This window comes from Schistocerca cancellata, chromosome 11, assembly GCF_023864275.1.
Source record: "Schistocerca cancellata isolate TAMUIC-IGC-003103 chromosome 11, iqSchCanc2.1, whole genome shotgun sequence".
Classification (NCBI taxonomy): Eukaryota; Metazoa; Arthropoda; class Insecta; order Orthoptera; family Acrididae; genus Schistocerca; species Schistocerca cancellata.
Window position 1 is genome coordinate 153,809,055 of NC_064636.1, and position 27,420 is coordinate 153,836,474.

At 41.1% G+C, this 27,420-nt stretch overlaps 1 protein-coding gene across 4 annotated transcripts in view; it reads right to left on the reverse strand.

Moving 5' to 3' along the window:
* The window catches only part of LOC126108760 (zinc finger protein 99-like), a 178,169-nt gene that overhangs the window by 117,418 nt on the left and 33,331 nt on the right, over nucleotides 1-27,420 (reverse strand). For 3 of the 4 annotated variants that reach the window (XM_049914110.1, XM_049914107.1, XM_049914111.1), the window contains exons 3-4: nucleotides 5,540-5,632; nucleotides 4,462-4,551 (exon numbers count right to left, since the gene is read on the reverse strand). In XM_049914110.1, coding sequence (XP_049770067.1) covers nucleotides 4,462-4,551; nucleotides 5,540-5,632 — 183 coding nt within the window. The remainder of the gene's footprint in view (nucleotides 1-4,461; nucleotides 4,552-5,539; nucleotides 5,633-27,420) is intronic. The other variant, XM_049914108.1, reaches the window with a different exon arrangement.

Here is a 27,420-nt window from a genome sequence, read left to right on the forward strand (position 1 = left end):
GCTTCATATTTTTGAGGTTGGTTGTGTCTTCTTCTGTTTTGTGTGTTTGAAATTTTAACCATGCACAATCTCTTCCATTATGAATTTTGTCATATTCTGAGTTCCACCAGACATGTCTATTAGGTGCATTCAATGGAACTAAATTTTCTGCTTGTTGCCTGAGAATTTTAACATTATAGATTTCCCTATGGAAGAATTTGTCCATAAATACATGATCCAGCTGCCATTCTCCTTTTCTCCAATCAGGATGTTTCCAAGTTTTACATTTGTTTGGCCTCCTTTTGAAGTATGTGTACTTTGAGATCAATTTGTGTTACCTACAGATTTCAGGAAGTCTTTGACCATTTTTATTTGTTGATGTGGAGCCTATTTCCCAATAATATGCCAGTATTTCTTTTCTCTTCTGAGTTGAGCATTGAAGTCCCCTAACAGGATCTTAACAATGTTAATATTTACATGGTTTATTGCTTGGTCAAGGAGATCCCAAAACTTTTCCACTTTGTTCCTCGTCTTTGTTAGAAAATTCTTTTCATTAGTAGGGGTATGGGCATTAACGATGATATAAATTTTGTTATATATTTTTAAACCCAAAGTTGCAATTCTAGGGAAGGTGGCTTGAAAATCCATAATCAAATCTATTGTTTTCGATTGACTATAAACCCAGTTCCAAACTGGGGACATTCTTTCATAACCCTCATTCCAGGTTTACTATTGTAAATTCTGTAGCCTTGTGATTTGAATGGTTCTTCTGTAGTATTTCTTATTTCCTGGAGTCCTGTTTCTAAAATTTTCTGCTTCTCTAAAACATCCATCAAATCTTTAGTTTTCCTATTTTAAGTAGAGAATTAATATTATGAGTTGCAATGTCATTGATCTGATCTTGTTTGATCCTGTTCTTATGAACTGGCATAAGAATGGGTGTTTGCCAATGCTCCGACTCATTGACACCTAGGTGGCTACCCACCAAATCTGATGTAGCCTTCTCCCACAGGAATTTACCTCTGAAGTGTAACTAATGCTAATCTAACACTGCTAATTATGGGAATTACTAATAGATTAGTTTGTATGTATGTAGCTGTACATTTACTACTATGAAAAATATCACTGTTCCTCCTACTACATTAGTCAGATACTTATTTTATCTAGTATCTCCACATACATTAATACTCTGCTATGCACCTAATGGTGCATGGCAAAAGGTACCCCATAACCCTGCTGGTCATTTTCTTTCCCATTCCACTCGCAAATACAACGAGGGAAAAAGACTGTATATGTGCTTCCATATCAGCCCCGATTTCTCAAATTTTATCTCCATAGTCCTTATGTGCAATGTATGTTGGAAACAACAGAATAGTTTGTCAGTCAGCTTCAAATGGCAGTTCTCTAAATTTTCTCAATAGCATTCCTCAAAAGAACATCACCTCCCCACCAGGGATTCCCATTTGAGTTCCTGAAAAATCTCCACAACACTTGTGTTTTGTTTGAATCTACCACTAACAAATCTAGCAGCTTGTCTCTAGATTGCTTCTCGAACAAACAATTAATACAACTTTACACAGAAATTGTATCAGCTGTCTACTTATAGCTGAAGTCTAAACCCATTCAACACAAAGACCGAAGTTAAGTGGAACTTGCATCTCTGAGTCAAAATATTCTGATGAGCACAAGAGTGGCTAATAACATAGTACTGAACTTTGTTTTAGATACACGATATCTTCTGGAAACTAAGTATACCTGTTCATCCACTCTACAACCGATGAAAACAGAAAAAAAAAAATAATACGCCCTAATAATCTACACACAGACTATTAAGCGACCCATCTCAACTCACTGAATGAAATAATGAAAAATATACTTATGCTTCATTACATATTCATTCCATATACACTCATACAAATGACTCTGCAGAACATTGTGTGCACTCTCATTTCACTCCATAGCTCACTATTTCTTTGCAATATCATTCCATTGTATACTACCTTATTCAGAAATTACCTTTGTTCTAATGGAACTGGTTAATTCTCCTAGGTATCCCGAACATACAACAATTTGATACTCAATGTGTTCTCCAATTAATCACTGCATAGTCTTTCTGGGTTATTTCCCAGGACACTTGCTCCCAACCCACATTTCGGCCACCCACTTTCCCTTACAATACTTGATGGTTGAAATAGATGATTCTCCCCATCTCAATAATCACATCTCCGAATCTCAATTTTCTTCAACTTCACTATAGCTGGACAAATTACTCTACATGAGAAAAATAAGCCATCAGCAGTCTAGTTCCTCAACTGTATCATGCAACAAGTGGATGGCACAGACACAACCAACATTTCAAAAAATACAATAGTTCTGAGGCTATGTCTTAAATTTCTAAAACAATGTGTCATTACAAGACAACCTTCACATTCAATTTTTTAAGTACTGCCACATTAGCTCATCATGACATTTAGCTGTTGGAACATTAATGCAGGATATGGGCTTTCAATTAGTAGCAGTCATACATTGGTCTGCAACATATGAATTTAAAAAAAACAACTGATAATTACCATTCAACACCAAGCAAGTGATAAAAATTAATGCAACTTCTTGATCCCAACATCCAATCTCATGATTTCATTCACTAGGTGATGTGTCTCTTACTATTATTTTTCAGGCTAATGCTATCTTCACATTTGACAGCAATTACAATCACAAAAATCATTAAACACAGGGAAATGATAATATGCAATGTATGAACATCAGAATTAAGCCTGACAAACAAATATCTGATGTAGAAACCAGTACATACAGGTTTTCAGAAAAGTTTCACAGTGGGCATTGTAAATCAGATACTTAGGAGTACAGTAACAAAGCTTAATCTAGCTTCTCATGCAATTACCTAATAAAATTCCCAATTCTGCAATTTATACATTGTCTTGCTGGCCATGTGCCAGTATCAAAATGATCAGCCCTATTTTTCTGCATCATGATTAAGCCCTAGACTGCATGTCACTCCAGATGACAGAGCTAAGATGTTCACTGCACAACTGCGTGTGCTACACATGGTCACTGGTATGTTAACGCATCCTATTCATAGATTTGCTCAGGTGACTACCACTATTTCATACGTATTTTCAAAGTAACAAGTGGGGTACACATAAGTGATTTCAGTGCCAACCACATGACATGGTTTTCCAGGCCACACAACCAGCAACACACTGTTCTCCACACTTGCATTGAGAGCAGCACTCCATGCAGAGGGCATTATCTCTGCACCTCTGCCCAGGTGCTATGGAGGCATCCTATATGACCTATGATCTCTTGGGTTGCATATGAAGGCCAGTACTTCATTTTGTATTTTCATGGTAACTGGTCACCAACTACAAGCCAGCCACTTTGACAACTACAGCTATGCCTTAGGACACCCTACAATCCATTGTTTTGGCCAATCTTCTGATTTGCAGATCCCTGACTACTATGCGTGGTGTTATTTCTGTAAAACCCTTCTTGTGGAACAACACTATTGGTGTTCCACTTACTGTACTGTCTACTTTTGATGCCAATGCATCCCTTTAATTTGTTCAAAATGGCATAATATGAGTCTCTGTGACCTGAAGTCTTGGTCTGGTAGCTGCAAATCAGCTACACTCCTTTACATGCTGTGAGCTGTCACTAGCATGATAGTTTGGTTCCTTGACCTGTAAGCTTGTATAGTCTTTCCCTAATTTTATTTCTGTGACATGTTTATCAATGTGAGCATCTCTTTTCCTTAGCAAGGCCATAAAGCGTATCTAAACAAATAATCTTTCTTCTTTAGATCTGCCAAGACTCAGATGTTGAGGTTGGCTTCACCTGTGAACGATCATTCACCAAAAGCCATACACAGGGTTTTTCTACAACTGAAAAATTTGTAACTAATACAACAGGCACCACAAAAGCTGCCACAATACGTACAGGTTGTGGCCTAAGTATCAGGGCTGATCTACAACATACAAATTTTATCTCTTTTTTTCAAAACAAAAAAAAACTTTTATGACAAACTCAAGAATAAGTATTATTCACACAGAAGATAAGAACAGCAATGTTCTTTTGAATTGTATTTATCAGAAGTTATTGAAAGGAGGAATATTTCTCAAATGACCTACACTACTAGAACTTACACTTAATATAAATGTGAATTACGTGTATTCATCACACATAGCCATTATACAATATAGTTGATATCAACAAGGGCTACAGAAAACCGGATTATACCAGCAACCAGTCCCTTCCACTTCTGTTTACAACAGTCAGCACATAATAGATGATATGGAAGTCAAGTTCAGGAGTAAAAGAATACTCTACAATAACGAACAGCAAAAAGTTTCAGAAAACTGACAATCTGTGCTAATTACACTGTAATACATCCTTTACTCTACACAATTAGCAAAAGACTCATTACCTGACTACATGCAATACATTAGAGATGTGAATACTTACAATATCCTCAGTGACAATTTCCAAATTCAATTCAGGATCCTCCTTGATATAATCAGTGGACCAAGATATTCCAAATGGATCTTTAACAGACTGCATGAAAAAAAAAAAAATAAAATAAAAATGCTGAATTATAGCTGCTTGCTAACTTCTGACACAGTTCTCAATATTCCTTTCTTATGAATATCATCCAACTCTGCAGAGATTTTAATCAACTGGGAAGATTGAGTGTCACAATTCATCCAAATCAGTTCTAATGTCTCTGATTTTGCTATCAGCCATTGTGTAGTATTTATTTGGCATACTTTCACTTTCTATTCCTATCACATAATCCATTCTGATTTCAGTGGCACTATGGCCTGCTCTATCGGGAGGTCATACTCCCATATGCAAACTTGATATATGGGTGTGTGGCAACATTTCAAAATTAAACTCAGATAATAGAGAAACCCCAATAATCTTCCAGCTGTAAACCAATAAATAAGAGGGCTTTTCAGCCTTTAATCAAATGATTATTGCATTCTCTTCATTATCATCAAAATTAACCAAATTTAATGCTATTTACACAGCTTCTTGCTCTTCACCATATATTTTCAGTGCCTGCTCTTTGGGAAACCATTCACATTTATGTCGTGTGTACTGGAGGGAAATCAGAAGGAATTACATACAGCCACTGCAGGATTTCAGTAATGTAAATATTACAGTAAATAGTGACTGGGAACTCTAAAAGACATATAATGAGGTTAAGTTTCTTCCAAGAGGAAGTCTTCCTTGCTCCGTTGATACCAAACATGTACTTAATGCATTCATTACATACCATCATAATAAAAAATTAATACAAGGGTAATGGTTCATAAAAATATGCTTGTTACCAAGTTCTGTTAAAATACTATTGGTGATAAACATGAAATAACACATCTAACTAGACTCAACTGGAAGACCACAAAAATTCTTGAAAATAGCTGGTATCATAGGTTACAATAGCACACCATCCATGATAATTTAGCTTGAATGCCCATATTTCTGTCATGGCATTCTTACTACACTTCCTACACAATAAAGTGCTTGTGTGAAAACTTACATTATGCTCTGATCCATCAGCATGTTGTTTCACTTCGGGATCTTGCTTTACCAAAACACTACATCCTTCAGTCTTTAATGGGTCTTCAAGAAACTGAAAAAAGCAAAAAAGTTAAGTGATCAAGGCTTCTGTGTCTTGTTCCAAATGACTCTCTCTTAGAGCAGGAAAACAGAAGAGAGAGAGGAAGAGAGAGACGAAGAGGAAGAGAAAAAGAAAGAGAGAGAAACATTCGAACAGATCTTGTGTAGAAACTGTCATGGCCATAAAACTAATAATCACATATATTCAACAATTAGAAATAGGCAGCAAGAAAATGTGGAGCCACAATTCAAATATTTGGAGCCGAAGCTTTGTTTATGCTTGAAGACAGGCACAACAGTAAGCGATTGACCCCGAAATATCGATCAAAATTATTTCTTACAGACCAAGCAGCTACCAGCATACACAGTAACCATACATACTACAAAAGTGGATGTGTTTTATATCACCTCCTAAACCACTGGTTCGACTACAACCAAGCCAAATACACATATTACTTACTATCTAGACTAAAATACTGAGAAGGTAAGAACCAGCAACCTCCTATGGAGGTGGGCAGGATGATGTGGAGAGAGGAATGGAAGAACAACAGACAGAGAGAGAGGTGGCAGAAACATATGGACAGAGAGGGGTAGCAGATGGACAGAGGTGGTTGGCTGATTGAATGATTAAAGGCACCAAACTACTAGGTCATCTGTCCTTCCTCAAACAGGCAGGCAGGTCTACACAACTGTAGGTAAGAGAGACCCTACCACACACAATCCAGGGGAAGAAAACCCCAATGTCTATGAGAGGTCAGTGAAACTGATATAAGGGACAAAAGGAAAAAATGAACACAGGGGATGGAAGACAGGCAAGGTGCCTCATTTAGGGAGCAGCCAGAAGCAGCAGGGAGCAGAATGCAATGAGAGGACATACATCCCCCAGTGCCTGCCACTTACCAGAGGTACTCTACTCATGAACTGCCTACAAAAGACTAGCAATACAGACAGGGCAAGAGAAGTACAGAGACGAAAGATTAATTTGTCTAACACTATGTGACAGGAGGGAAGAAGTGTAAAAGAGCAGGTAGGGTGAGAACTGGGCTGGACCACCAATCCCAGACAGCCACAGCCTGGTCTGTGCAGAGGAGGCAACAGAGTGTTCTGCCAACCCATCGATGGGTCTCAATAACAAGGATGGAGAGTACAGCAAAATGTAGACTACTGTTGAATGGGAATGATGACAGTGGGGTGTGTCCTCCCACTGGAAGAGATGACCACAAGTCAGTCAGGTACGGCTGATGTGGAGCTGGCAAAGGACAGTAGAATACTTCTGAGAGGCCTGCATGGAAGGACCTACAAGGATTCGTAGTCTTCTTTATCACTGGTAGTTTGAAGTTAGAGTGATCCATTCCATATTTCAGGTTCCTAAAACTTGATGGTGTAATACCAGTCAGAGGTCTGTTTCCAGAATACTCATCACCAGAGCTGGTTTACTGGTAGCCAGTTTGGCCTAGCTACCAGCAATGTTCATTCCCAGGGATCCCAACATGACTCAGAGACCAAACAATCGTCATTGAGCATCCACCTTCCTCAAGAGCATACTGGGAATACTGATTAGCAATAACTATGGGATGCTGAGGGTAATACTGGGTGACAGCTTCTAAACTGGTCAAGAGGTTGCGGCAGATGAAGGACGCACCACTGTAGGGAAGGATATTCTCAAGAGCATGAGAGATGGCTAACAACACTAAAGCTTCTGGCAAGGAAGGCAGTTCAGTATGACCCATGACAGTGTAAGTAAAGCCCATGTGATCAGCAACCATCAAGCAATCTGTATACACTACTGCTGAAGCCTGGGATGTACCATAAATGGAGAAAAATTGGTGGCAGAGGGCCTCAGGAGGGACCGTGTCTCTCGGACCTCATTATGAGTCAAGACAAAGCTGTGGCCAAGGGATTCCCCACAGAGGTGTACATGAGTGGGCCCAGAGGAGAGATGGAGGAAGAAATAACTGGAATTCAGAGGGGAGGGACAGGGTGTGGACTGGAATCATAATCCCTGATCTGGGCCACCATTGTGGGAGATAGGTTTCCATGTTTGGAAAGGGGGGGACAATTGTTTGGATGCTTAGGAGAGTTGGAAACATAGGTAGCACAACTGAGAAGCTGTTGTTGGCACCTGGTACACAATGATTGGACCCCACCCTCCATGAGTAATCTGTCCATAGGACTAGCTCAAAAGGCTCCTGTTGCAAATCAAACCCCACAGTGGTGTATCTGATCCAGTATCCGCAATGCTGAGGGCGAAGCCGAACCATATGCCAGACTCCCATAACCAAGACACAGTTTGATCAAGGCTTTGAAAAGCTGCAGAAGGGTAGTGCACTCTGCACCTCTGTTGGTGTTACTCAGGCGACCAAGTGTACTGAGGTGCAGCAAGCACTTTCACTCACACTGCAAAAGACTGCGAATTCATGTCAACTAAGAAACAAAGACCAGTCCTAAAAACAGTAAGTTCCTGCCACACTGAGTAGTTTGTAATCAAGATACAGTTCTGGTTGTAGATGAACCATACGATGTTGACAGAAAACCATGACATGAGTTTTGGCAGCTGAAAACCAAAAGCCATGGATGAGTGCCCATGATCGTTTCTTTTGAATGGTGCCTTGTAGTCTACAGTCAGTGACACCCACACTAGACGAGCAATAGTAAGAGGCAGAAGTAGTCAGCATACAGGGAGGGTGATACTGATGACCTCACAGCTGGAGGTGGCTATTGATGGCTTGTAGAAGCACAAGGACATGCAGTACAGAACCCTGCAGGTCTCCATTCTCTTGGATATGGGGAGTGTTGTGGAAGCACCAACTAGAACCTGTAACGTCTAGTAGAAAAAAAAAAAACATTATGTAGTAACGAGAAAATTATATGTATCATATTGTGTTATTGTATAAATTTATGTATTTTTTTTATTATTTATTTTAGAGAATATCTGCGTCGGCGAGTAATGAAACCGCCACAGATGATAAATATCAAACAAAGATTAGAATAGGTAACTAGTATATAATACTTGATGAACATTAATTTCTCTGTCTTCTTCTTCTTGGAGTTAAGCGAGTAGGATATCCTGTGACGTTGTATTGGACGCTAGCGTAGCATTCTTTTGTCAAGACTGAAAGATGTACACCATTACGTGCGCATTTTAAGGGTGTGTATTTAAATGTTTGAATAGAGTTATTTAAATGAAACTTGCATTATTAATTGTTATAGCTTGATTGCATATTATCCCATCCCGTTGAGACATTTTTCAGTTATTTAAAATATTATCTGTGGTTCCGAGCTGTGCGGCGAATGAAAGAGCTGCTGCCGCGGCGCATTCAAACTACCTCAAATAGAATCTATCATACCGCAAGGAAGCGGGAAGGTAACAGTGAAATAATATTATTTCTTTTAGCTTCCGGACTTGCAGTGCAGAGCAGCAGATTTTATGATGTGTTGCAGGTTGATGCAGGCTGCTGATAATATATAGCTAACAGTACAAAAAAAGATAATGTACCTTCAAAATCTAATAGGAATCTTGCTGTGCTCGGTTCTGATCTGGCAAACTTTATAGTGAAAACGAATTTTTTCAATAAGAGTCTCATGTTCTTGTGCTAGTCGTGGTATTGGATGGTGTTTTACCGAGAAACAAAATCCACTGCAAAATCTTGTTGTTGAACAATCATACGAACTGTAACATCAGTATTCATAACAAAGTAATTTTCATTTTCAATAACTATAAGGTAGGGAAGATATGTTGATTTTTAGAATGCGTTACAGTCACGAAAAATGTTCCTTTAATAGAAGGTCAGATACAGAACAATAAGAACCCAATATATTCTGTTTTGTTAAAAAGTAATGATGATAAAGAAATTCATAGCACAGCATTACTAAAAGATATTTCGCAGCTCTTTTCATATATGCGTTGTTACGCAAGCAATAGTAATAATAATAGAAAAGAGTGAACGAACAACGACGCGAAAAACCCAGAATATACACTGTGACACGAAATTCTACATAAAAACTTGGAGTGGATCCCAGAGACCCTATTCGCATGAGTTATCAAGGATATGGTGTCACCTGCTGGTGTCATACAGCTTTTGCAGGTCGTTGAAGACTGCTACAATGCATTGACACTGGGAAAAAGCAGACTGGCTGGCAAACTGCAGGCAAACCACATTATTAGTAGTGAAACAGCTTTGCTAAAAACCACACTGTGATGCAGCCAGAAGACCACAAGACTGAAGGAGCAACACAGCTGTCAGCTCACTGTGCATTCAAGCAATATACAGAGAACATTGGTGAAACTTAATGGGCGATAACTGCTCATCTCAAAATGTGCTTACCCAGTTTCAGCACTGTGACAATGATGCTTTCTAATTGTTGCGACTGGAACTAGCCCTTGGTCCAGATCCAGTTACAGATGTCAAGGGTATAACGCTGACTATCCACTGATAGGTGCTTGATCATTTGGTTGTCGATGTGACCGGGCCCTGGGGCTGTATCAGGGTAGAGGGCAAGGACATTGATGAATTCCCACTCAATGAATTGAGCTTTATACAGCTCCAGGTGGCACTCCACCCATTGCTTAAGAACATGAAAAACATGTTGATAAATCTCCGATGCTGAGACTCTAGCATATGCAGAGCAAAATGTTGGCAATGGTGTCTGGGTCAGTGAAGACAGTGCAATTTCAAGGCAATAGCAGATACACCTACTAGTGTCTGGTATATATAGAAATGTCTCATCTTAGGTCAAACATGCAAAGGAGAGGTTTATTGTCTGATGGTTGAAACAGGCTGCTCCCAGCATTCTTGTTTACATCATTTCATCAGGTGGCAGACCCAGGCATGAAGCCGCTTGAAGTAAATAACATACTCCATTGATTGGTGCCACTTATAGTGCTGGAGAGCCCACCTATTATCGCTAATGGCCTCTACAATTTCTGATGACCACCAATGTACTCCCTTCTGTCAGAGCAGGTCCAAGAAACACAGGATTGCTAAATCAGCTGCCAAATGAATGGCTGTATTTATATTCTGGACTGCCTTGTTGATGTCTCCATGTGGCGGGGTGTCAGGGCTGACATGAAAGGCAAAAGCACTACAGTCAGCAATGATGTCAGCCGATCTGCGCACACATCCAGGGTAGTGATGATGAGGGAGGAACAAGGCTTCCAGTTCTGTTTGGCCTCTTTGCCAGTATGTTTGTCCTGAGTCTTGTATTCTTGTATCTTCTTCACTCTCTAGAAAACAGTGTAATCTGGTGGGTAAGGAGTGTGGTGTTTTCCTCAGTGGACAAAGAAGGAGAGAGATGCAAACAGAGCATTTGCTAGCAATACTCATCCACAATCTCTAGAGATGGGGTTAGTACTGCAATGCAAAGACGTGCCCAAATTCCAGACACTATGCACCAGGGGGACCTACAATTTCACATAGCATCAGTATACCATCACATTGACCTTCTCAGCTAATGAATCACTCTAAAAGGCCCCTGTGGAGAGGAGAGGGACATGTACAGAGAATGGAGTGAAATATAATGGAGGTCAAGGAGGTCAGACCTGGTGTAAATGCATACCCAGGTGAAGCCAAGAAGTCTACTAGTTTTCCTTATAATAAAAGTTCCTTCATTCTGAAAAACAATGCCCTAGCATTATTATACAAAATATAAAACATGTAAGATATCATGAGGACTTTCTGCTTCTCTCCAGTGTCACTGTCACAGTCATTATGTAATGAATTATGGATGCTATGTAAGCTACAAATTTAATTATTTTACATTTGAATGTAATTGTGAATTTGTCCTACATCTACACAAATAAAAATAAATATAATCGTTTTGCTTGCACCACTAGCAATCCTTCAGAAGTCACAAGAAACAACTCATGTATATGCCATCTGGACACCCATGGCCGCTGTCCTAGTAACCCAAAACTAAAAACAAATTTTTCACTATAATGAACAGGAATAAGGAATGACTTGATGTAAAAGGCTACGACTACTTGTTTATGTGCACTAGACTACAAATTCACAGCTGGTTTACTCTCCACCAGTTTTCCTAGTCAAATGGTGTAATGATGCAGTCAAACTCTTGGTACAATTACAGCTGTCACTGAACATCAGTGCACGCCACCAACGTTAATTTTACAGCCATTTCCCTCTTGTTACATCCACATTTGTTCTTTCATGATTTTTCTGAAACCTACTACCTGCGTCCACAATATCCAGTGTCACAAGTTTACCCCTACAAAAGCAGTGGCATAACAAATTTATTTTTTGGGCCACTGAACTCAAAGATTCTCGTGGCATTTGCTGTAAAAAGCTAATTGAGTGTTACAATGTGTGCAGAACAAATACAGCACTTCTGCAGTAGCAGTATTAGCAGGTGCATAAATATATTTGGGTTATTAATTTTCTTTTACTGTGTCTTTCTGTGTGGAAAACAATATTGTAAGCTTTTCTGCATCTCTATTTAGCTTTTGCTTTTTTGTGGGAATGCGAGACCCTTGCCCTCAATTTATTAATTTTGTCGTTCACCTTAATCCTGCTGTAGCTGCCACTGCCATCATCTGTTTAAAACCTACTTCGGGGGGAAACATCACCTGTGTGACTTACAAATGGCAGAGTACATTTGATATTCTGGAGCGAATGTTCTGACGACAACTGAGCCACATACATAACGGAAGCAGACTCGCTGACAGGTAATCAGTTTGAAAGCTACAATCTCCGCAATAACTTGGAAGTGATAAAAATTTAACAACTGCATTATTGGATATTACCACAGACATTAGTCAGTACTGTGCTTAGTGATATTAGAAATATGGGGAGCATGGCTCAGTGTGTTTTACTGCTAAGTGTACCAGTATTGTATTTTTCAGTGTGAATAAAGTGTTTATTCAAGAATAATTGGCATCTGATTTACCTACATCATAACAATATAATAAAATGGAGCGTCATGTAATAAGGAAAAAAGTAGAAACATCTGACGATTCCGGTCACCATTCAGCTGCAAGATTGCCACCAGATGGAAAGGCAGAGCCCAGCACTTCGTCGAAACTTCCACAACAAAGTGCATCAACAGATTCGTTTAATCCCAAGATTATTGGCAATTATTTGAATATACACTACTGGCCATTAAAATTGCTACACCATGAAGATGATGTGCTACAGATGCGAAATTTAACCAACAGGAAGAAGATGCTGTCATATGAAAATGATTAGTTTTTCAGAGCATTCACACAAGGTTGGCGCCAGTGGCGACACCTACAATGTGCTGACATGAGGAAAGTTTCCAATCGATTTCTCATACACAAACAGTGTCGACCGGAGTTACCTGGTGAAACATTGTTGTGATGCCTCGTGTAAAAAAGAGAAATGGGTACCATCACATTTCTGACTTTGACAAAGGTCGGATTGTAGCCTATCACGATTGTGGTTTATCGTATCGCGACATTGCTGCTCGCGTTGGTCAAGATCCAATGACTTAGCAGAATATGAAATCAGTGGGTTCACGAGGGTAATACAGAATATCGTACTGGATCCTAACGGCCCTGTATCACTAGCAGTCAAGATAACAGGCATCTTATCTGCATGGCTGTAATGGATCGTGCAGCCACATCTCGATCCCCGAGTCAACAGATTGGGACGTTTGCAAGACAACAACCATCTGCACGAACAATTCAACAACGTTTGCAGCAGCATGGTCTGTCAGCTCGGAGACCATGGCTGCAGTTACCCATGATGCTGCATCACAAATAGGAGCACCTGCGATGGTGTACTCAACGACGAACCTGGGTGCACGAATGGCAAAACGTAATTTTTTTCGGATGAACCCACGTTCTGTTTACAGCATCATGATGGTCGCATCTGTGTTTGGCGACATTGCAGTGAACGCACATTGGAAGCATGTATCCGTCATCACCATACTGGTGTGTCGCCTGGTGTGATGGTATGGGGTGAGACTGGTTACACTTCTCTGTCACCTCTTGTTCACATTGACGGCACTTTGAACAGGGATGTTACTGTGGTGTCACCGCCAGACACCACACTTGCTAGGTGGTAGCTTTAAATCGGCCGCGGTCCATTAGTACATGTCGGACCCGCGTGTCGCCACTGTCAGTAATTGCAGACCTAGCGCCACCACATGGCAGGTCTAGAAAGACGTACTAGCACTCGCCCCAGTTGTACAACGACTTTGCTAGTGACTACACTGACGAAGCCTTTCTCTCATTTGCCGAGAGACAGTTAGAATAGCCTTCAGCTAAGTCCATGGCTACGACCTAGCAAGGCGCCATTAACCATATCTGGAGAGAGTCTCATTTGTATAGTCAAGAGCGATGTACCACAAGGATGAATTAAAGTTAAGTAAACAGATGATACGTACTTTTATTTATAGCATTAATTACGTATCCTGTTCCAGAATTCACGCCAGTCGGCGTGAGATGACGCGTGCCCTTTCAGTATTTCCGCCTTGTGTCTACATTTCAGATGTGTTACGACCTATGGCTGTACCCTTCATTTGATCCCTGCGAAACTCTACATTTCAGCAGGATAATGCACGACCGCGTGTTGCAGGTCCTGTTTGGGACTCTCTGGATACAGAAAACGTTCAACTGCTACCGTGGCCAGCACATTCTCCAGATCTCTCACCAATTGAAAATGTCTGGTCAATGGTGGGCGAGCAACTGGCTCGTCACAATACGCCAGTCACTACTCTTGATGAATTGCAGTATCGTGTTGAAGCTGCAGGGGCAGCTGTGCCGGAGCATGCCATCCAAGCTCAGTTTGACTCAATGCCCAGGCATATCACGGACAGAGGTGGTTGTTTTGGGTACTGATTTCTCAGGATCTATGCACCCAAATTGCATGTAAATGTAATCACATGTCAGTTCTAGTATAATATATTTGTCCAATTAATACCTGTTCATCATCTGTATTTCTACTTGGTCTAGCAATTTTAATGGCCAGTAGTGTATTAGAATCAGGAAATATTAGTGATGATATAAAATACAAGCTCCTCACAGCTCCAAGGAAAAATGGAAAACGTTATGTCATTCCTACTTCTGAGCACAACAGTAGAGGGTGGGTGGAACGTAGACAAAGCACTATCATTATTTTGAACAGTATCCACGGCTGGTGTTCTCACAAGTTAAATGGGGACTTCTTTGCATTAACTGATCAATTTTTGTGAATAATAAAATGGTTGGAGGAAAGAAATTGATTATCGCCAAGACACTTGTAACTGAACCACTAACAAAGTTTGCCAAACTTACTGGTATAGATAGTAATCTTGAGACTCACTCTCAGCTCTAGTACAATGTTGAAGCGTCAACAGATGCAAAATTATTTTTGGCAACATGAGGAATTCAAACTTTATGTCATAAATAAATTGTCAAGACAGAGAATGGAAAGCATTATGGAAAACAGAGACCATCTTTTACCTATAATAAAACAATCATATTTCATGGAAAGCAAAGTACTCCCCTACGGGGGATAGAGATGATGGGAGTCTATCAGAAAACGATAATGATTGTGAAGATATAGTAACACTGGAAACTTAAGAGCTCTTCTAAGATTTAGAATTGACGATGGAGACTTGCAACTAAAACATCACCTTGAGACCACTAAAGCGAATGCCACTTACATATGTAAAACAATGGGAAACAAACTTATTTCATGCTGTGAAATAGTGATATTATTGAGACTACTGGAGGAAACCAAAGATTCTTGTTATTTCAGCATAATCTTCGATGAGAATACAGACACAGTGCACATTGTCCCACTGAGTTTAGCTGCAAAGTATGTTGATCGTGATAGCAAATTACAGGAAAGATTTTTGGGTTTCATTGACATCAATAAAGACAATGATTATAGTGGAAACATTGACAATGAACCTCTAGAGAGTTAAGATGAAGAGCGTAGCATTACTTGTGAACTATTAGGTACTACGATACTTAGGAGAATGGAAAGCCTTTCTCTGCCCCAGGAGAACTGTGCGGGTATAGGCTGTGATGGTTGCTCAATTAATACGAATATGTCAGAATTGAAAGGAGCTGTGGCTACAATAAAAAACAAAGCTATCAACATGCAAGCAGCACGGTGTCAAAGTAATCAGCTGACCCTTGGTCTCTCTCTCACAGTTGCAAAGTTACAAATGTGAGAAACTCACTTGGTACTACTGAAGTAGTAGTATTGTTCTTTACAGTGTCTAGCAAGCGGTTTGCAACCTTGAGGATTCACCTACAACACTCACTGCACTCACATTGTCAAATGAATGATGTTGCTATTGAATTCACAGCTCATCTCTGAACAGTTTGCAAAGTTCTTTAAGAAATACAGAGTTGAAGGGATAGAACAACGGCTGCCAAAACCAATATTTTCTTTCGAGCTCTCTCTAATTGCGAGTTTATCATCACTCTGTTTACACTAGTGGCATTATGTGCATAACATATCCAGTCAGCAAAATCTTACAAGTCCCTATCTTGGATGTCGCAATAGCGAAAGCAAATTAGATTCAACGTACAAGGTCTATGACAGCATGAGAGCTAAAGCTGATAGCCATTTTTCTTGTACTGTTAAAGAGGCAAAGGCAGTTGTGGGAGAGTCAGACATGGAAATGAGTGTTCCTCATCTTACAGGGAAACTTATAGGGAAAACTGATCATAAATATGATGCTATGACATACTGGAAAAGAACTGTTTTTATTCCAACAATGACATGTGAGAACATTTTCTGAAGAAAATAATTATCATTTAAAATTCAACATCCTTTTGCCCCCACAACTACTGAACCATGATGGTAATGATCTGGCACACAAACCGAAATTGTGCTAAATTGGACTACTGTTATTTGAAGAAGAATCACATCTTGTGATTAAAAACAGACTAATGGGACAGATTCTTCAATACAAGCAAATGAGCATAAACACCTTTAATGATTGTGATTCTGTCATGTAAGTGCTGTCTGTCTGTCCTAAATCTGACTATCCTACTTTGCACAAGCTGTAAAAAATTTTGCTTGTCTACCTACACCTATTGCTACAGTAGAAAGAAGTTTTTCAACATTCTGGCATACAAAGACATGGCTGAGATTGACGATGAAGGAGGATTGACTTAATGGCTTAGCTCTGTTGAACACTCACCCTGACATTCATTGTCCTATTGACGATGTCTTAAGCAATTTTCCAGGAAGAATAGGTGCATAGAATTCATCATTTAAGGAACAGAACCACAATTTTAACTTTTTATATCGTAGGATGGTACTGTCTTGTACATGTGTATACTCAGTTTAAATAAAACTTTCTTAAACTTTCCATGTGACTTGATTCTTTTTTATTACAGTAAAAGTAAAGGTAGCTAAAGATATCTTTAGTGCCCCATCCTTGAGATTTTCATGTACCTGCCTCTGTCGCATATGAAATCTGGTGTAAGTTCTATTGGCCAGCTCCGTACTGTGGCCCATATGCATTAACAAAAGCTGTTAGTTGGGCTCAGAGGGCATCCTGGGCTCCATTTTGGCTGTTGGCTGAAGTGGCAATGAACATCTGTTAATAAGACAAAAGAACATCTTTTAATTTCTAGAGTCAAGCTGTGGATGAGCTACTAACACCTAATTTGGAGCAGAGTTTAGGATTCAGATCAGACCTTCTATTAGTTTTGTGATCTCCACTACATATTCTGTGGAAAATGGTAGGGTTCCTATGTAGTAGTGATGAGTATGTTTTGGAAATGTAAGCTCATGTTTACAAAACTGTTATGTGTAAATTCGTGCAGTCTACTGCACAGTCATCTTTTGTTAGTTTTGAATGACCAGCAACTTGCTGTCTCAGATGTGCTGATGCATAGACAAGTCCGAAAGAAAGGACACCACATATATAATTAAGGTGATGTCAGACAATGATTGTTTCAGTGTAGATGCAAACCATGCTCTAACTCTTACAGGAACCAATGAGACACCATGTGTAATGAGGATCATTAGCATGAGCACAGCATCAGTAGCGTGTGAATAGGTTGAGAATTTGGGTCTGACAGGAAGCATGCTAGAGTAGTCCATGCATATGTGATGACCACTGCGACCAGATGGCATAGTCGTCTGTATGGAACTCTGATTCAAATCCTAGTCCAGCACAAAATTTGAACCCTCCCCATTGATGTCAGGAAACTAATGCCTCTACTTCCTTTGTGCCCTTAGTCATTGTGGCTGCAGGATCCAAATACTGTCTGTGCCCTCCGACATGTCCAAAACAATAGGCAACAAAAGCATATTTGATCTGTGTCGAGATTAGATATAGATTAAAATTTATTTTGCAGTGATATTGATGCCTTCCATTTATGTTCAGCAAAAATTTGTAACTTTACTTTGGGCTAACTTTCATGACATTTAATCTGAAATCTCTACTCCTTGACTGTAGCATTATTGAGCAGACAAATTCTGACTGAAACAACACCCATAGCGATCAAAACAGAGTAACGTGTATGCATTAGGATTCATTTATTTAAAACAAAGATTAAGCCGGAACCTCTCCCCCCCCCCTCACTCACTCACTCACTCACTCACTCACTCACTCTCTCTCTCTTTATGATTACATTCCTCCCATGTTTTTGTAGACAAGAGGTACAATCCCATATTTTAGTAACTTTAAAGTGTATTCAAGGTCTGTTGCACAGATCTCAATTCCTTTGAATGAACAGCTACACAGCACAGTAACGCATTAGCCTTCACTGGTGAAACATCAGAACAATAGCAAGTTAGATATACTGCTTTCTCTGTGTGTTTTCTAGTTAAACCTTGAGCAGTAGTACTCGGATATAATGTGTGCACACTGTGTGCAGATGGAAGAGCTGGACTCAATTCACAAACAGCTGAAGATGCTGTTTGCCATGTTCAGCAGTGTTCACGCAGCTGCCAATTGTCGTAGCAGTGGCAGAGAACCTGGCTCATCACATGGGATGCCTAAGGTGCTATCTACACTCCTGGAAATTGAAATAAGAACACCGTGAATTCATTGTCTCAGGAAGGGGAAACTTTATTGACACATTCCTGGTGTCAGATACATCACATGATCACACTGACAGAACCACAGGCACAGAGACACAGGCAACAGAGCATGCACAATGTCGGCACTAGTACAGTGTATATCCACCTTTCGCAGCAATGCAGGCTGCTATTCTCCCATGGAGACGATCGTAGAGATGCTGGATGTAGTCCTGTGGAACGCCTTGCCATGCCATTTCCACCTGGCGCCTCAGTTGGACCAGCGTTCGTGCTGGACGTGCAGACCGCGTGAGACGACGCTTCATCCAGTCCCAAACAAGCTCAATGGGGGACAGATCCGGAGATCTTGCTGGCCAGGGTAGTTGACTTACACCTTCTAGAGCACGTTGGGTGGCACGGGATACATGCGGACGTGCATTGTCCTGTTGGAACAGCAAGTTCCCTTGCCGGTCTAGGAATGGTAGAACGATGGGTTCGATGACGGTTTGGATGTACCGTGCACTATTCAGTGTCCCCTCGACGATCACCAGTGATGTACGGCCAGTGTAGGAGATCGCTCCCCACACCATGATGCCGGGTGTTGGCCCTGTGTGCCTCGGTCGTATGCAGTCCTGATTGTGGTGCTCACCTGCATGGCGCCAAACACGCATACGACTATCATTGACACCAAGGCAGAAGCGACTCTCATCGCTGAAGACGACACATCTCCATTCGTCCCTCCATTCACACCTGTCGCGAGACCACTGGAGGCGGGCTGCACGATGTTGGGGCGTGAGCGGAAGACGGCCTAATGGTGTGCGGGACCGTAGCCCAGCTTCATGGAGACGGTTGCGAATGGTCCTCGCCGATACCCCAGGAGCAACAGTGTCCCTAATTTGCTGGGAAGTGGCGGTGCGGTCCCCTACGGCACTGCGTAGGATCCTACGGTCTTGGCGTGCATCAGTGCGTCGCTGCGGTCCGGTCCCAGGTCGACAGGCACGTGCACCTTGCGCCGACCACTGGCGACAACATCGATGTACTGTGGAGACCTCACGCCCCACGTGTTGAGCAATTCGGCGGTACGTCCACCTGGCCTCCCGCATGCCCACTATACGCCCTCGCTCAAAGTCCGTCAACTGCACATACGGTTCTCGTCCACGCTGTCGTGGATTGCTACCAGTGATAAAGACTGCGATGGAGCTCCGTATGCCACGGCAAACTGGCTGACACTGACGGCGGCGGTGCACAAATGCTGCGCAGCTAGCGCCATTCCACGGCCAACACCGCGGTTCCTGGTGTGTCCGCTGTGCCGCGCGTGTGATCATTGCTTGTACAGCCCTCTCGCAGTGTCCGGAGCAAGTATGGTGGGTCTGACACACCGGTGTCAATGTGTTCTTTTTTCCATTTCCAGGAGTGTATTTTGCCCAATGGCTCTGCTGTCAAGACACATTGTTGTGTACCCAATGTGGCTGGGCTGTCCTCACCAATGGTGAGGGATTAGTGGTAACTGTTAGCGCTGTTTGAAGCAGAGAGTGAATACGGAGGATGGTCTCACCCATTGACCCAGTGAGTTGAGTGACAGGTGTTCATTCTTAGGGTCGAAACAGCCACTATGGAGAGTGGTTTGGTAGTTAATCAGGAGCTCCAATGTTAAATGCATTATGGACCTCCTTAGGGAAATGGTGTCCAGGACTGGAAATGAATCCAATCTGTACTGAATATGTCTGCCAGGGAGCCTCATCCGAGATGTGGAGAACGTCCTGCCTGTGGCTATCAAACATGCAGGGTGCAGCTGTCTGCAAGTTTTGGCTGATGTTGGCACCAATGATGCCCATTGTTTGGGTTCTGAGGCCATCCTCAGTTTATATGGACAGATAGCACAAATGGCTAAGAGCCCTTGACCCACACATTGATTGCATGCAGCACACACAGTTTGTATCAGCATTCCCAGAACTGATTTGAGTCCTTTGGTTTGGAGTGAGTGGACGGTCTCAATAAAAGGCTTCATAGATTCTTTGACTGTCCAAACTATAGACTACTGGAAATGTGTTATGAGGTGGAGAACTGTAGGAATACTTGATGGGTCAGGGGTGCACTACACAAAGCAAGCTTTTTTCAGGCTAGGCAGTAGTTTGAGGTCCTCTGATAATTGCACACTAGTCAGTGCAGAGAGTCAGAAATCGGACAACATACAAAGTAAATACCATACTACCATCAAAATTTTAACAGTAAATTCTTGATGTCTATAGTTCCTGAATTTAATGCCCTCCAGGAAAGCTGTCATGTTCACAATACTCTTGAAACCGAAAACTGGCTGAAACCTGAAGTAGAAACCCTCGAACTATTTAGCAAGGCATGGAATGTACACTGAAGAGACGGATGACACACCACTGGGATGGGAATGTCAGAAGAGTACAGGGGAGAGGAAGGAATAGAATGGATATGGATAAAATTTGTGCAATAAATGAAAGCATATGCTATTGGTGGTAACCCCTCAAATGCTAGTGAAAGTAGGATTCTCAGACTCAATAAAATTTTTATAATGCCAACATATAACTATACTTACAATACTTTTTGCCACAAATAACTAGGCAGTTATGGAAACATTAATTTTCATGCTATATGTTTTGTGTATTAGCTATGACTGTTGGACACTTCATCACAAGAGAAGTTATTTGTATAGTTTACATGTGGTAATGGCAGGTACTTCGCACCTGTGCATTTGTACCATTCATTTCTAATGTAGCTTAGTGCTTGCATGTAATTTAAGGCATAAGATAATGACTAACTACATAGCAGAAGCGCTGAGCCATTGAAAGGCACATCAACTTAGCTAGCTTTCCAACAAATACTACTTCAGAACTATTGCCTCATTTTACATGCTGACTACATTGTGGAAACACTGTTAATAAGCAGACTAAACAGTTTCACATGACCAGTAATTCTGGGATCCATTTCCGTTCTTGCAGATGAATTGATTTTTTTCAAGAGCAATCATACAGAATTACAAGATCAATTAACAAGATTTTCACACCATCTAGATACATCTGTAGTTCGGCACATATTTTCTGTGACTTTTCTTACAAACTGGAATAGCCTTTGTCTTTGTCTATAAATGTGACAATCCACTGTTCCATAAATTAACAATTCTGATGCCAGAAAGGGGTCAGTTCAGCACCATTTTTTGTGTAACAATTTGGTAACTACACTTTATGGTAGTGTGGCCTCCCCACAGTTCTGTATCATCTTTTGGTGTGCATTTCATATGGAATCTAAGATTATGTAGCTATTTATCCTTGTTTTTTTTTTTCATATTATGTCCCTAATGCTATTATTACCTAACAAGAATAACTCTGGGCTTAATTGCTAAATGCTTCTGCCCTTTTCTAGTATTAGGTGGCCCAACGGGTAATTCTGACACTACAGATTCAAAGGTCCTTGATCACTGAGCTGCAGGTACTTTGTAACTACACTCATGCTTATAAATTAAGGATAATGCTGCTACATGGTGACAATGCTCTGGTGGGCGGTTTGCTGGTTGAAATCACCTCAGGATATGACCATGCGGTGCTTTTGACCTGCAGTCACTGCAAGGTGGCACTGGCAGCAGTCCACATATGCAGAGGTGTGTTGGTGCATGTCAGAGTACGGTGCAGCGAGTAAGCGTGCAGATGTTTTCAGATGTGCTAACTTTGACTGTGTGTTGAAAATGGCTCACATAACACATATTGATGACGTTATGAGGGGTAGAATACTAGGGCGACTGGAGGCTGGTCAAACAGGTCGTAGCACAAGCCCTCTGTGTGCCACAAAGTGTTATCTCAAGATTATGGCAACGAATCCGACAGACAGGAAATATGTCCAGGCACTACAGTAAAGGACGTCCACAGTGTTCAACACCACAAGAAGACCGATATCTTACTATCAGTGCCCAAAGACGGCCACAAAGTACTGCAGGTAGCCTTGCTCAGGACCTTACTGCAGCCACTGGAACATTTTTCTCCAGACAAACAGTCTACAGACAACTGAACAGGCATGGTTTATTCGTGTGGAGACCTGCAAGGTGCATTCCACTGACCCCTGGTCACAGGAGGGCCCATAAAGCCTGGTGTCAGTACATGGTCATTGGAACAGTGGTCCCAGGTTATGTTCACAAATGAGTCCAGGTATAATCTGAACCGTGATTCTCGCCGGGTTTTCATCTGGCATGAACCAGGAACCAGATACCAACCCCTTAATGTCCTTGAAAGGGACCTGTTGGAGGTCGTGGTTTGATGGTGTGGGGTGGGATTATGATTGGTGCACCTACACCCCTGCATGTCTTTGACAGAGGAACTGTAACAGGTCAGGTGTTTCGGGACGCCATTTTGCACCAGTATGTCCACCTTTCCATGGGTGCAGTGGGTCCCACCTTCCTCCTGAGGGACGGTAACACATGGCCCCATTGAACTGCCATCGTGGAAGAGTACCTTGAAACGGAAGATATCAGGCGAATGGAATGGTCTGCCTGTTCTCCAGACCTAAACCCCATTGAGCACATCTGGGATGCTCTCAGTCAATGTATCGCTGCACATCTTAAAACCCCTAGGCCAATTCAGGAGCTCCGACAGGCACTGGTGCAAGAATGGGAAGCAATACCCCAGCAGCTGCTCAACCACCTGATCCAGAGTACGCTAACATGTTGCGTGGCCTGTGTACATATGCATGGTGATCATATCCCAATGGATGTCGGGGTACATGCACACAAAACAGTAGCGTTTTGTAGCACATGTGTTTCGGGATGGTTTTCACAACTTATCACCCATACCATGGACTTACAGATCTGTGTCGTGTGTGTTATCTATGTTCCTAGGCCATCTGTGCCAGTTTTGTGTAGTGCCATGTTGTGTGGCACCACATTCTGCAATTATCTTTAATTTATGAGCATGAGTGTAGTTGGGTGAATCAGTTCAGAGGGGGAAAGAGGGCAACAGCATATGGTGGTCAGTAGGACTGTGTGTAGTAGAGAACTGCAGTGTTAAAAACATCCAGGCTGATGACAGCTGTTTAATTTTATGTTTACTTTTCTATCATGTATTCCCCTCATGACAAAAGGAGATGACTGATCCTTGGCTCTGTCACATACTCCAGTTAACAACTTATTAGTCTTACAAAGGGTCTTTCCAAACTTAAACAGCACAATAATGCATTCCTCATTAAATCTGCAACTTGATTAGCTGCTGCTACCACTACTACTATACGTTTCTAAGGTGTTGTATATGTAATGTCCTTTAAAGATGAACCACAGGTTTCCCAGTACAAAAAAAGTTGATCATTCTCCATCCTACTACCATCCTTATGTGCTTGTTCCACTTCATATCAGTTTCCACTGTTACGCCTAGACATTTTATTGACCACACTGTGTTAATCTGTACAGTATCAACGTTGTATTCTAACATTATGGGACTGTTTTTACTAATCATCTGCATTCACTTGAATATTTCTACAACTGCCATTCATCACACCAAATAAAAAGTTTGTCCAAGTTATCTTGTATCCTCGTAGTCACTCAGTGATGACCCTTTCCCACACACAAGGCCATCAGCAAAGAGGCACAGAATGCTGCCCATCAGATCATTTCACACATAGACAATAAGAACAGTCTTATAAAACATCTCTGTGGCACTTTTGATTACACTCTTGTCTCTGAGACACAGTCTCTGAGACACAGTCTCTGAGACACAGTCTCTGAGAAACAGTCTCTGAGACACAGTCTCTGAGACACAGTCTCTGAGACACAGTCTCTGAGACACAGTCTCTGAGACACAGTCTCTGAGACACAGTCTCTGAGACACAGTCTCTGAGACACAGTCTCTGAGACACAGTCTCTGAGACACAGTCTCTGAGACACAGTCTCTGAGACACAGTCTCTGAGACACAGTCTCTGAGACACAGTCTCTGAGACACAGTCTATGAGACACAGTCTCTGAGACACAGTCTCTGAGACACAGTCTCTGAGACACAGTCTCTGAGACACAGTCTCTGAGACACAGTCTCTGTTGAGGTAAAAGTACTGGTCTCTCTTACTTCAGAGGTCTTTGTGCCATTCACATATCAGGGAACCTATTCCACATGCTCATTCCTCCATTAAAGTACACAGTGGGGCATTGTGTCAAATGCTTTCCGGAGATGTACGAATGTGGAATCTAGCCTGTTCCCATCATCCATGGTTCGCAGTATGTAATGTCACAAAAGAACAAGGTGAGTATTGCACAAGATCCATGCTGATTTGTGGACAGAAACTTTTATGTCTCAAAGAAATTAATTATATTTGAACTGGGAATATATTCAGGAATTCTGGAGCAAATAATTATATGATATTGGTCTACAATTTTGCAGATATGTTCTTTTACCATTCTTATATACAGAAGTCAGGTGAACTTTTGGCCAGCTGCCTGGGTCTTTGCACTAGGCAAGAGATCTGCAATAAATGCAAGGTAAGTAAGAGGCCAATGCTGTAGAGTACTCTCTGGACAAATGATTTGTGATTCCTTTTGGACATGGCAACTATTTTGTTTTCAACTCTTCCAGTTGCTACTTTACTCCAGGGAGTCTATTGCTATGTCCCCAATACACAAGTCTGTGTGACAGTGAAACAAGAATAAGTTTGTATGATCCTCTAGCACAAACTTGAAAACTCAATACAGAGAAGGGTTAGTGATCATCATCTGCTTTCCTCCAAAGCCACACCAGACTGGTCAATGACTGCCTGGATAGAAGTCTTTGACTCAGTGATTTTATGTAGAACCAGAAATGTAATGTTCTCAGTAAAATATGTTCCTCAAGTATGATGAAGGTAGTCGTATGCTTCATGCCTCTATCTTTTTACATACACATGAACTTCCAATAACTCTTCCCTGTTGCCACTGTGCACACTTTTTTGAACTGAGTGTATAACAGTCTGCTTCTTCAGCATTTTCAATTTTTGTTATATAAACTACAGTGGGTCTTTTCTGCCTGTAATCCAGTTACTCACCACCTACTTATTCAGCGTGTGATTTACAGTCCATTTTACATTTGCCCACACTCCTCTAAGTGCATCATAATGGAAGTAAATGACATTCACTCACTGTTTAAATGGGATGCTAACAAGTACTTATCTTCTCTTTCTAGCAAATCTATTCTCCTAGCCTTCTTGAAGGATTCATTAAACTCATTTACCATTGTTGCTGTGGTGTCACCACCAGACACCACACTTGCTAGGTGGTAGCTTTTAAATTGGCTGCGGTCCGCTAGTATACGACGGACCCGCGTGTCGCCACTGTCAGTAATTGCAGACTGAGCGCCGCCACACGGCAGGTCTAGAGACAGATCCTAGCACTCAGCCCAGTTGTACAGCCGACGTTGCTAGCCATGGTTCACTGAGAATTATGTTCTCATTTGCCGAGACGATATTTAGCATAGCCCTCAGCTACATTTGCTGCGACCTAGCAAGGCGCCATTACCAGTATAGATATTGAGATTCTATTAATGTATCCTCAAGAGCGATGTTCTACAAATGTGGATTAAAATTAAGTATTCCAGAAGCTACGTACTTTTCTTTATAGCATTCATTACGTATCCTGTTTCAGACCTCACACCAGCCTGCGTGAGCTTAGAGTGCATTTCGGCCTCCTCTAACTACAAGGTGTTGGCACTTCTGCCAACACTTCAGTTGCTGTGATGGCATGTTCAGTAAGCCCTCTCTGCACTAATACCATCTATAAGGACACACCTGTTCATAGTTACTAGTTATAAGGTATCACAATTTTTTGTGGGCTGTTAAACTAGCAGCTTACTATAGCTTTCAGAAAACTGTTCAAAAGTACTTCACAATACTGCCTGTACATACCACCCACAATGTATGCACAGTCATCTTAGTCTCTACTCAGTACATTAGGGTCACCTGCTTTTTTTGCCCTACTTTGTGTACATTTTCCTTGAATGATTCTGTAACTGTCAAAACAGTATCACGTGGCGAATAAAAACATCCAATGATGGACTTCACATACATGGAACCATTAAGGGAACTGCTCATTAAACAGGAAATCATGGCTTGAGTCTTGGGACTTAATACCAATTTTCATAAAACTTCATCAATGCAATCTCATGCAATTCTTATTTGTGCTTATTAAGTAAAGGAGCAATTCTACAAACTCACGAACTAAACTACTTCACCTGCTCAAAGACAATGTTTAAATCCATATGGGTAAAGTGTAACAAAATATTCTATTTTACCTGCTTCCTCATTTCCAACCTGGGGAATACTGTAACACTAAGTCTTATCTTCACCATCAAGTAAAAACAGAACTGCTGAAGTGAACACACACACAATTGCCAACCATTTCATTTTTTCACAACTCAGCTATGATTAATTCCATGCAGTCATATAAATTCTAATATTACCTCTTTATTCACACCCTCCTCATGCTGGATGGGTAAATCTGAGCCTGTGGTACAAATAAACTGTAATAAGTGCATTTAAGCAGTCACAGTCCTCCCATATTGTATAAAATTTATCACATACATAAAGCCCAACCATAATACTTCTTAACCCTTCTAATACCGAGTATTTTTTGTTACACTGAGTACCATTGAGGTCTTTAGTGACCCCAATGGAATTTATTTTTTATTAAGGATAGTTTTAATAATGGTAGAATAAAATCCTTATTTTTTCCACAATGTAAAGCATGATGTCAGTGATATTACATTAAATTAAAATATGTATTTTTTAAATTATTTATTTCCGTAAAATTTACAAACTATTATTATGAAACTACAGACATTTTTGATTAAATTCCAAATTGACATTTATGACACATTACACTAACAG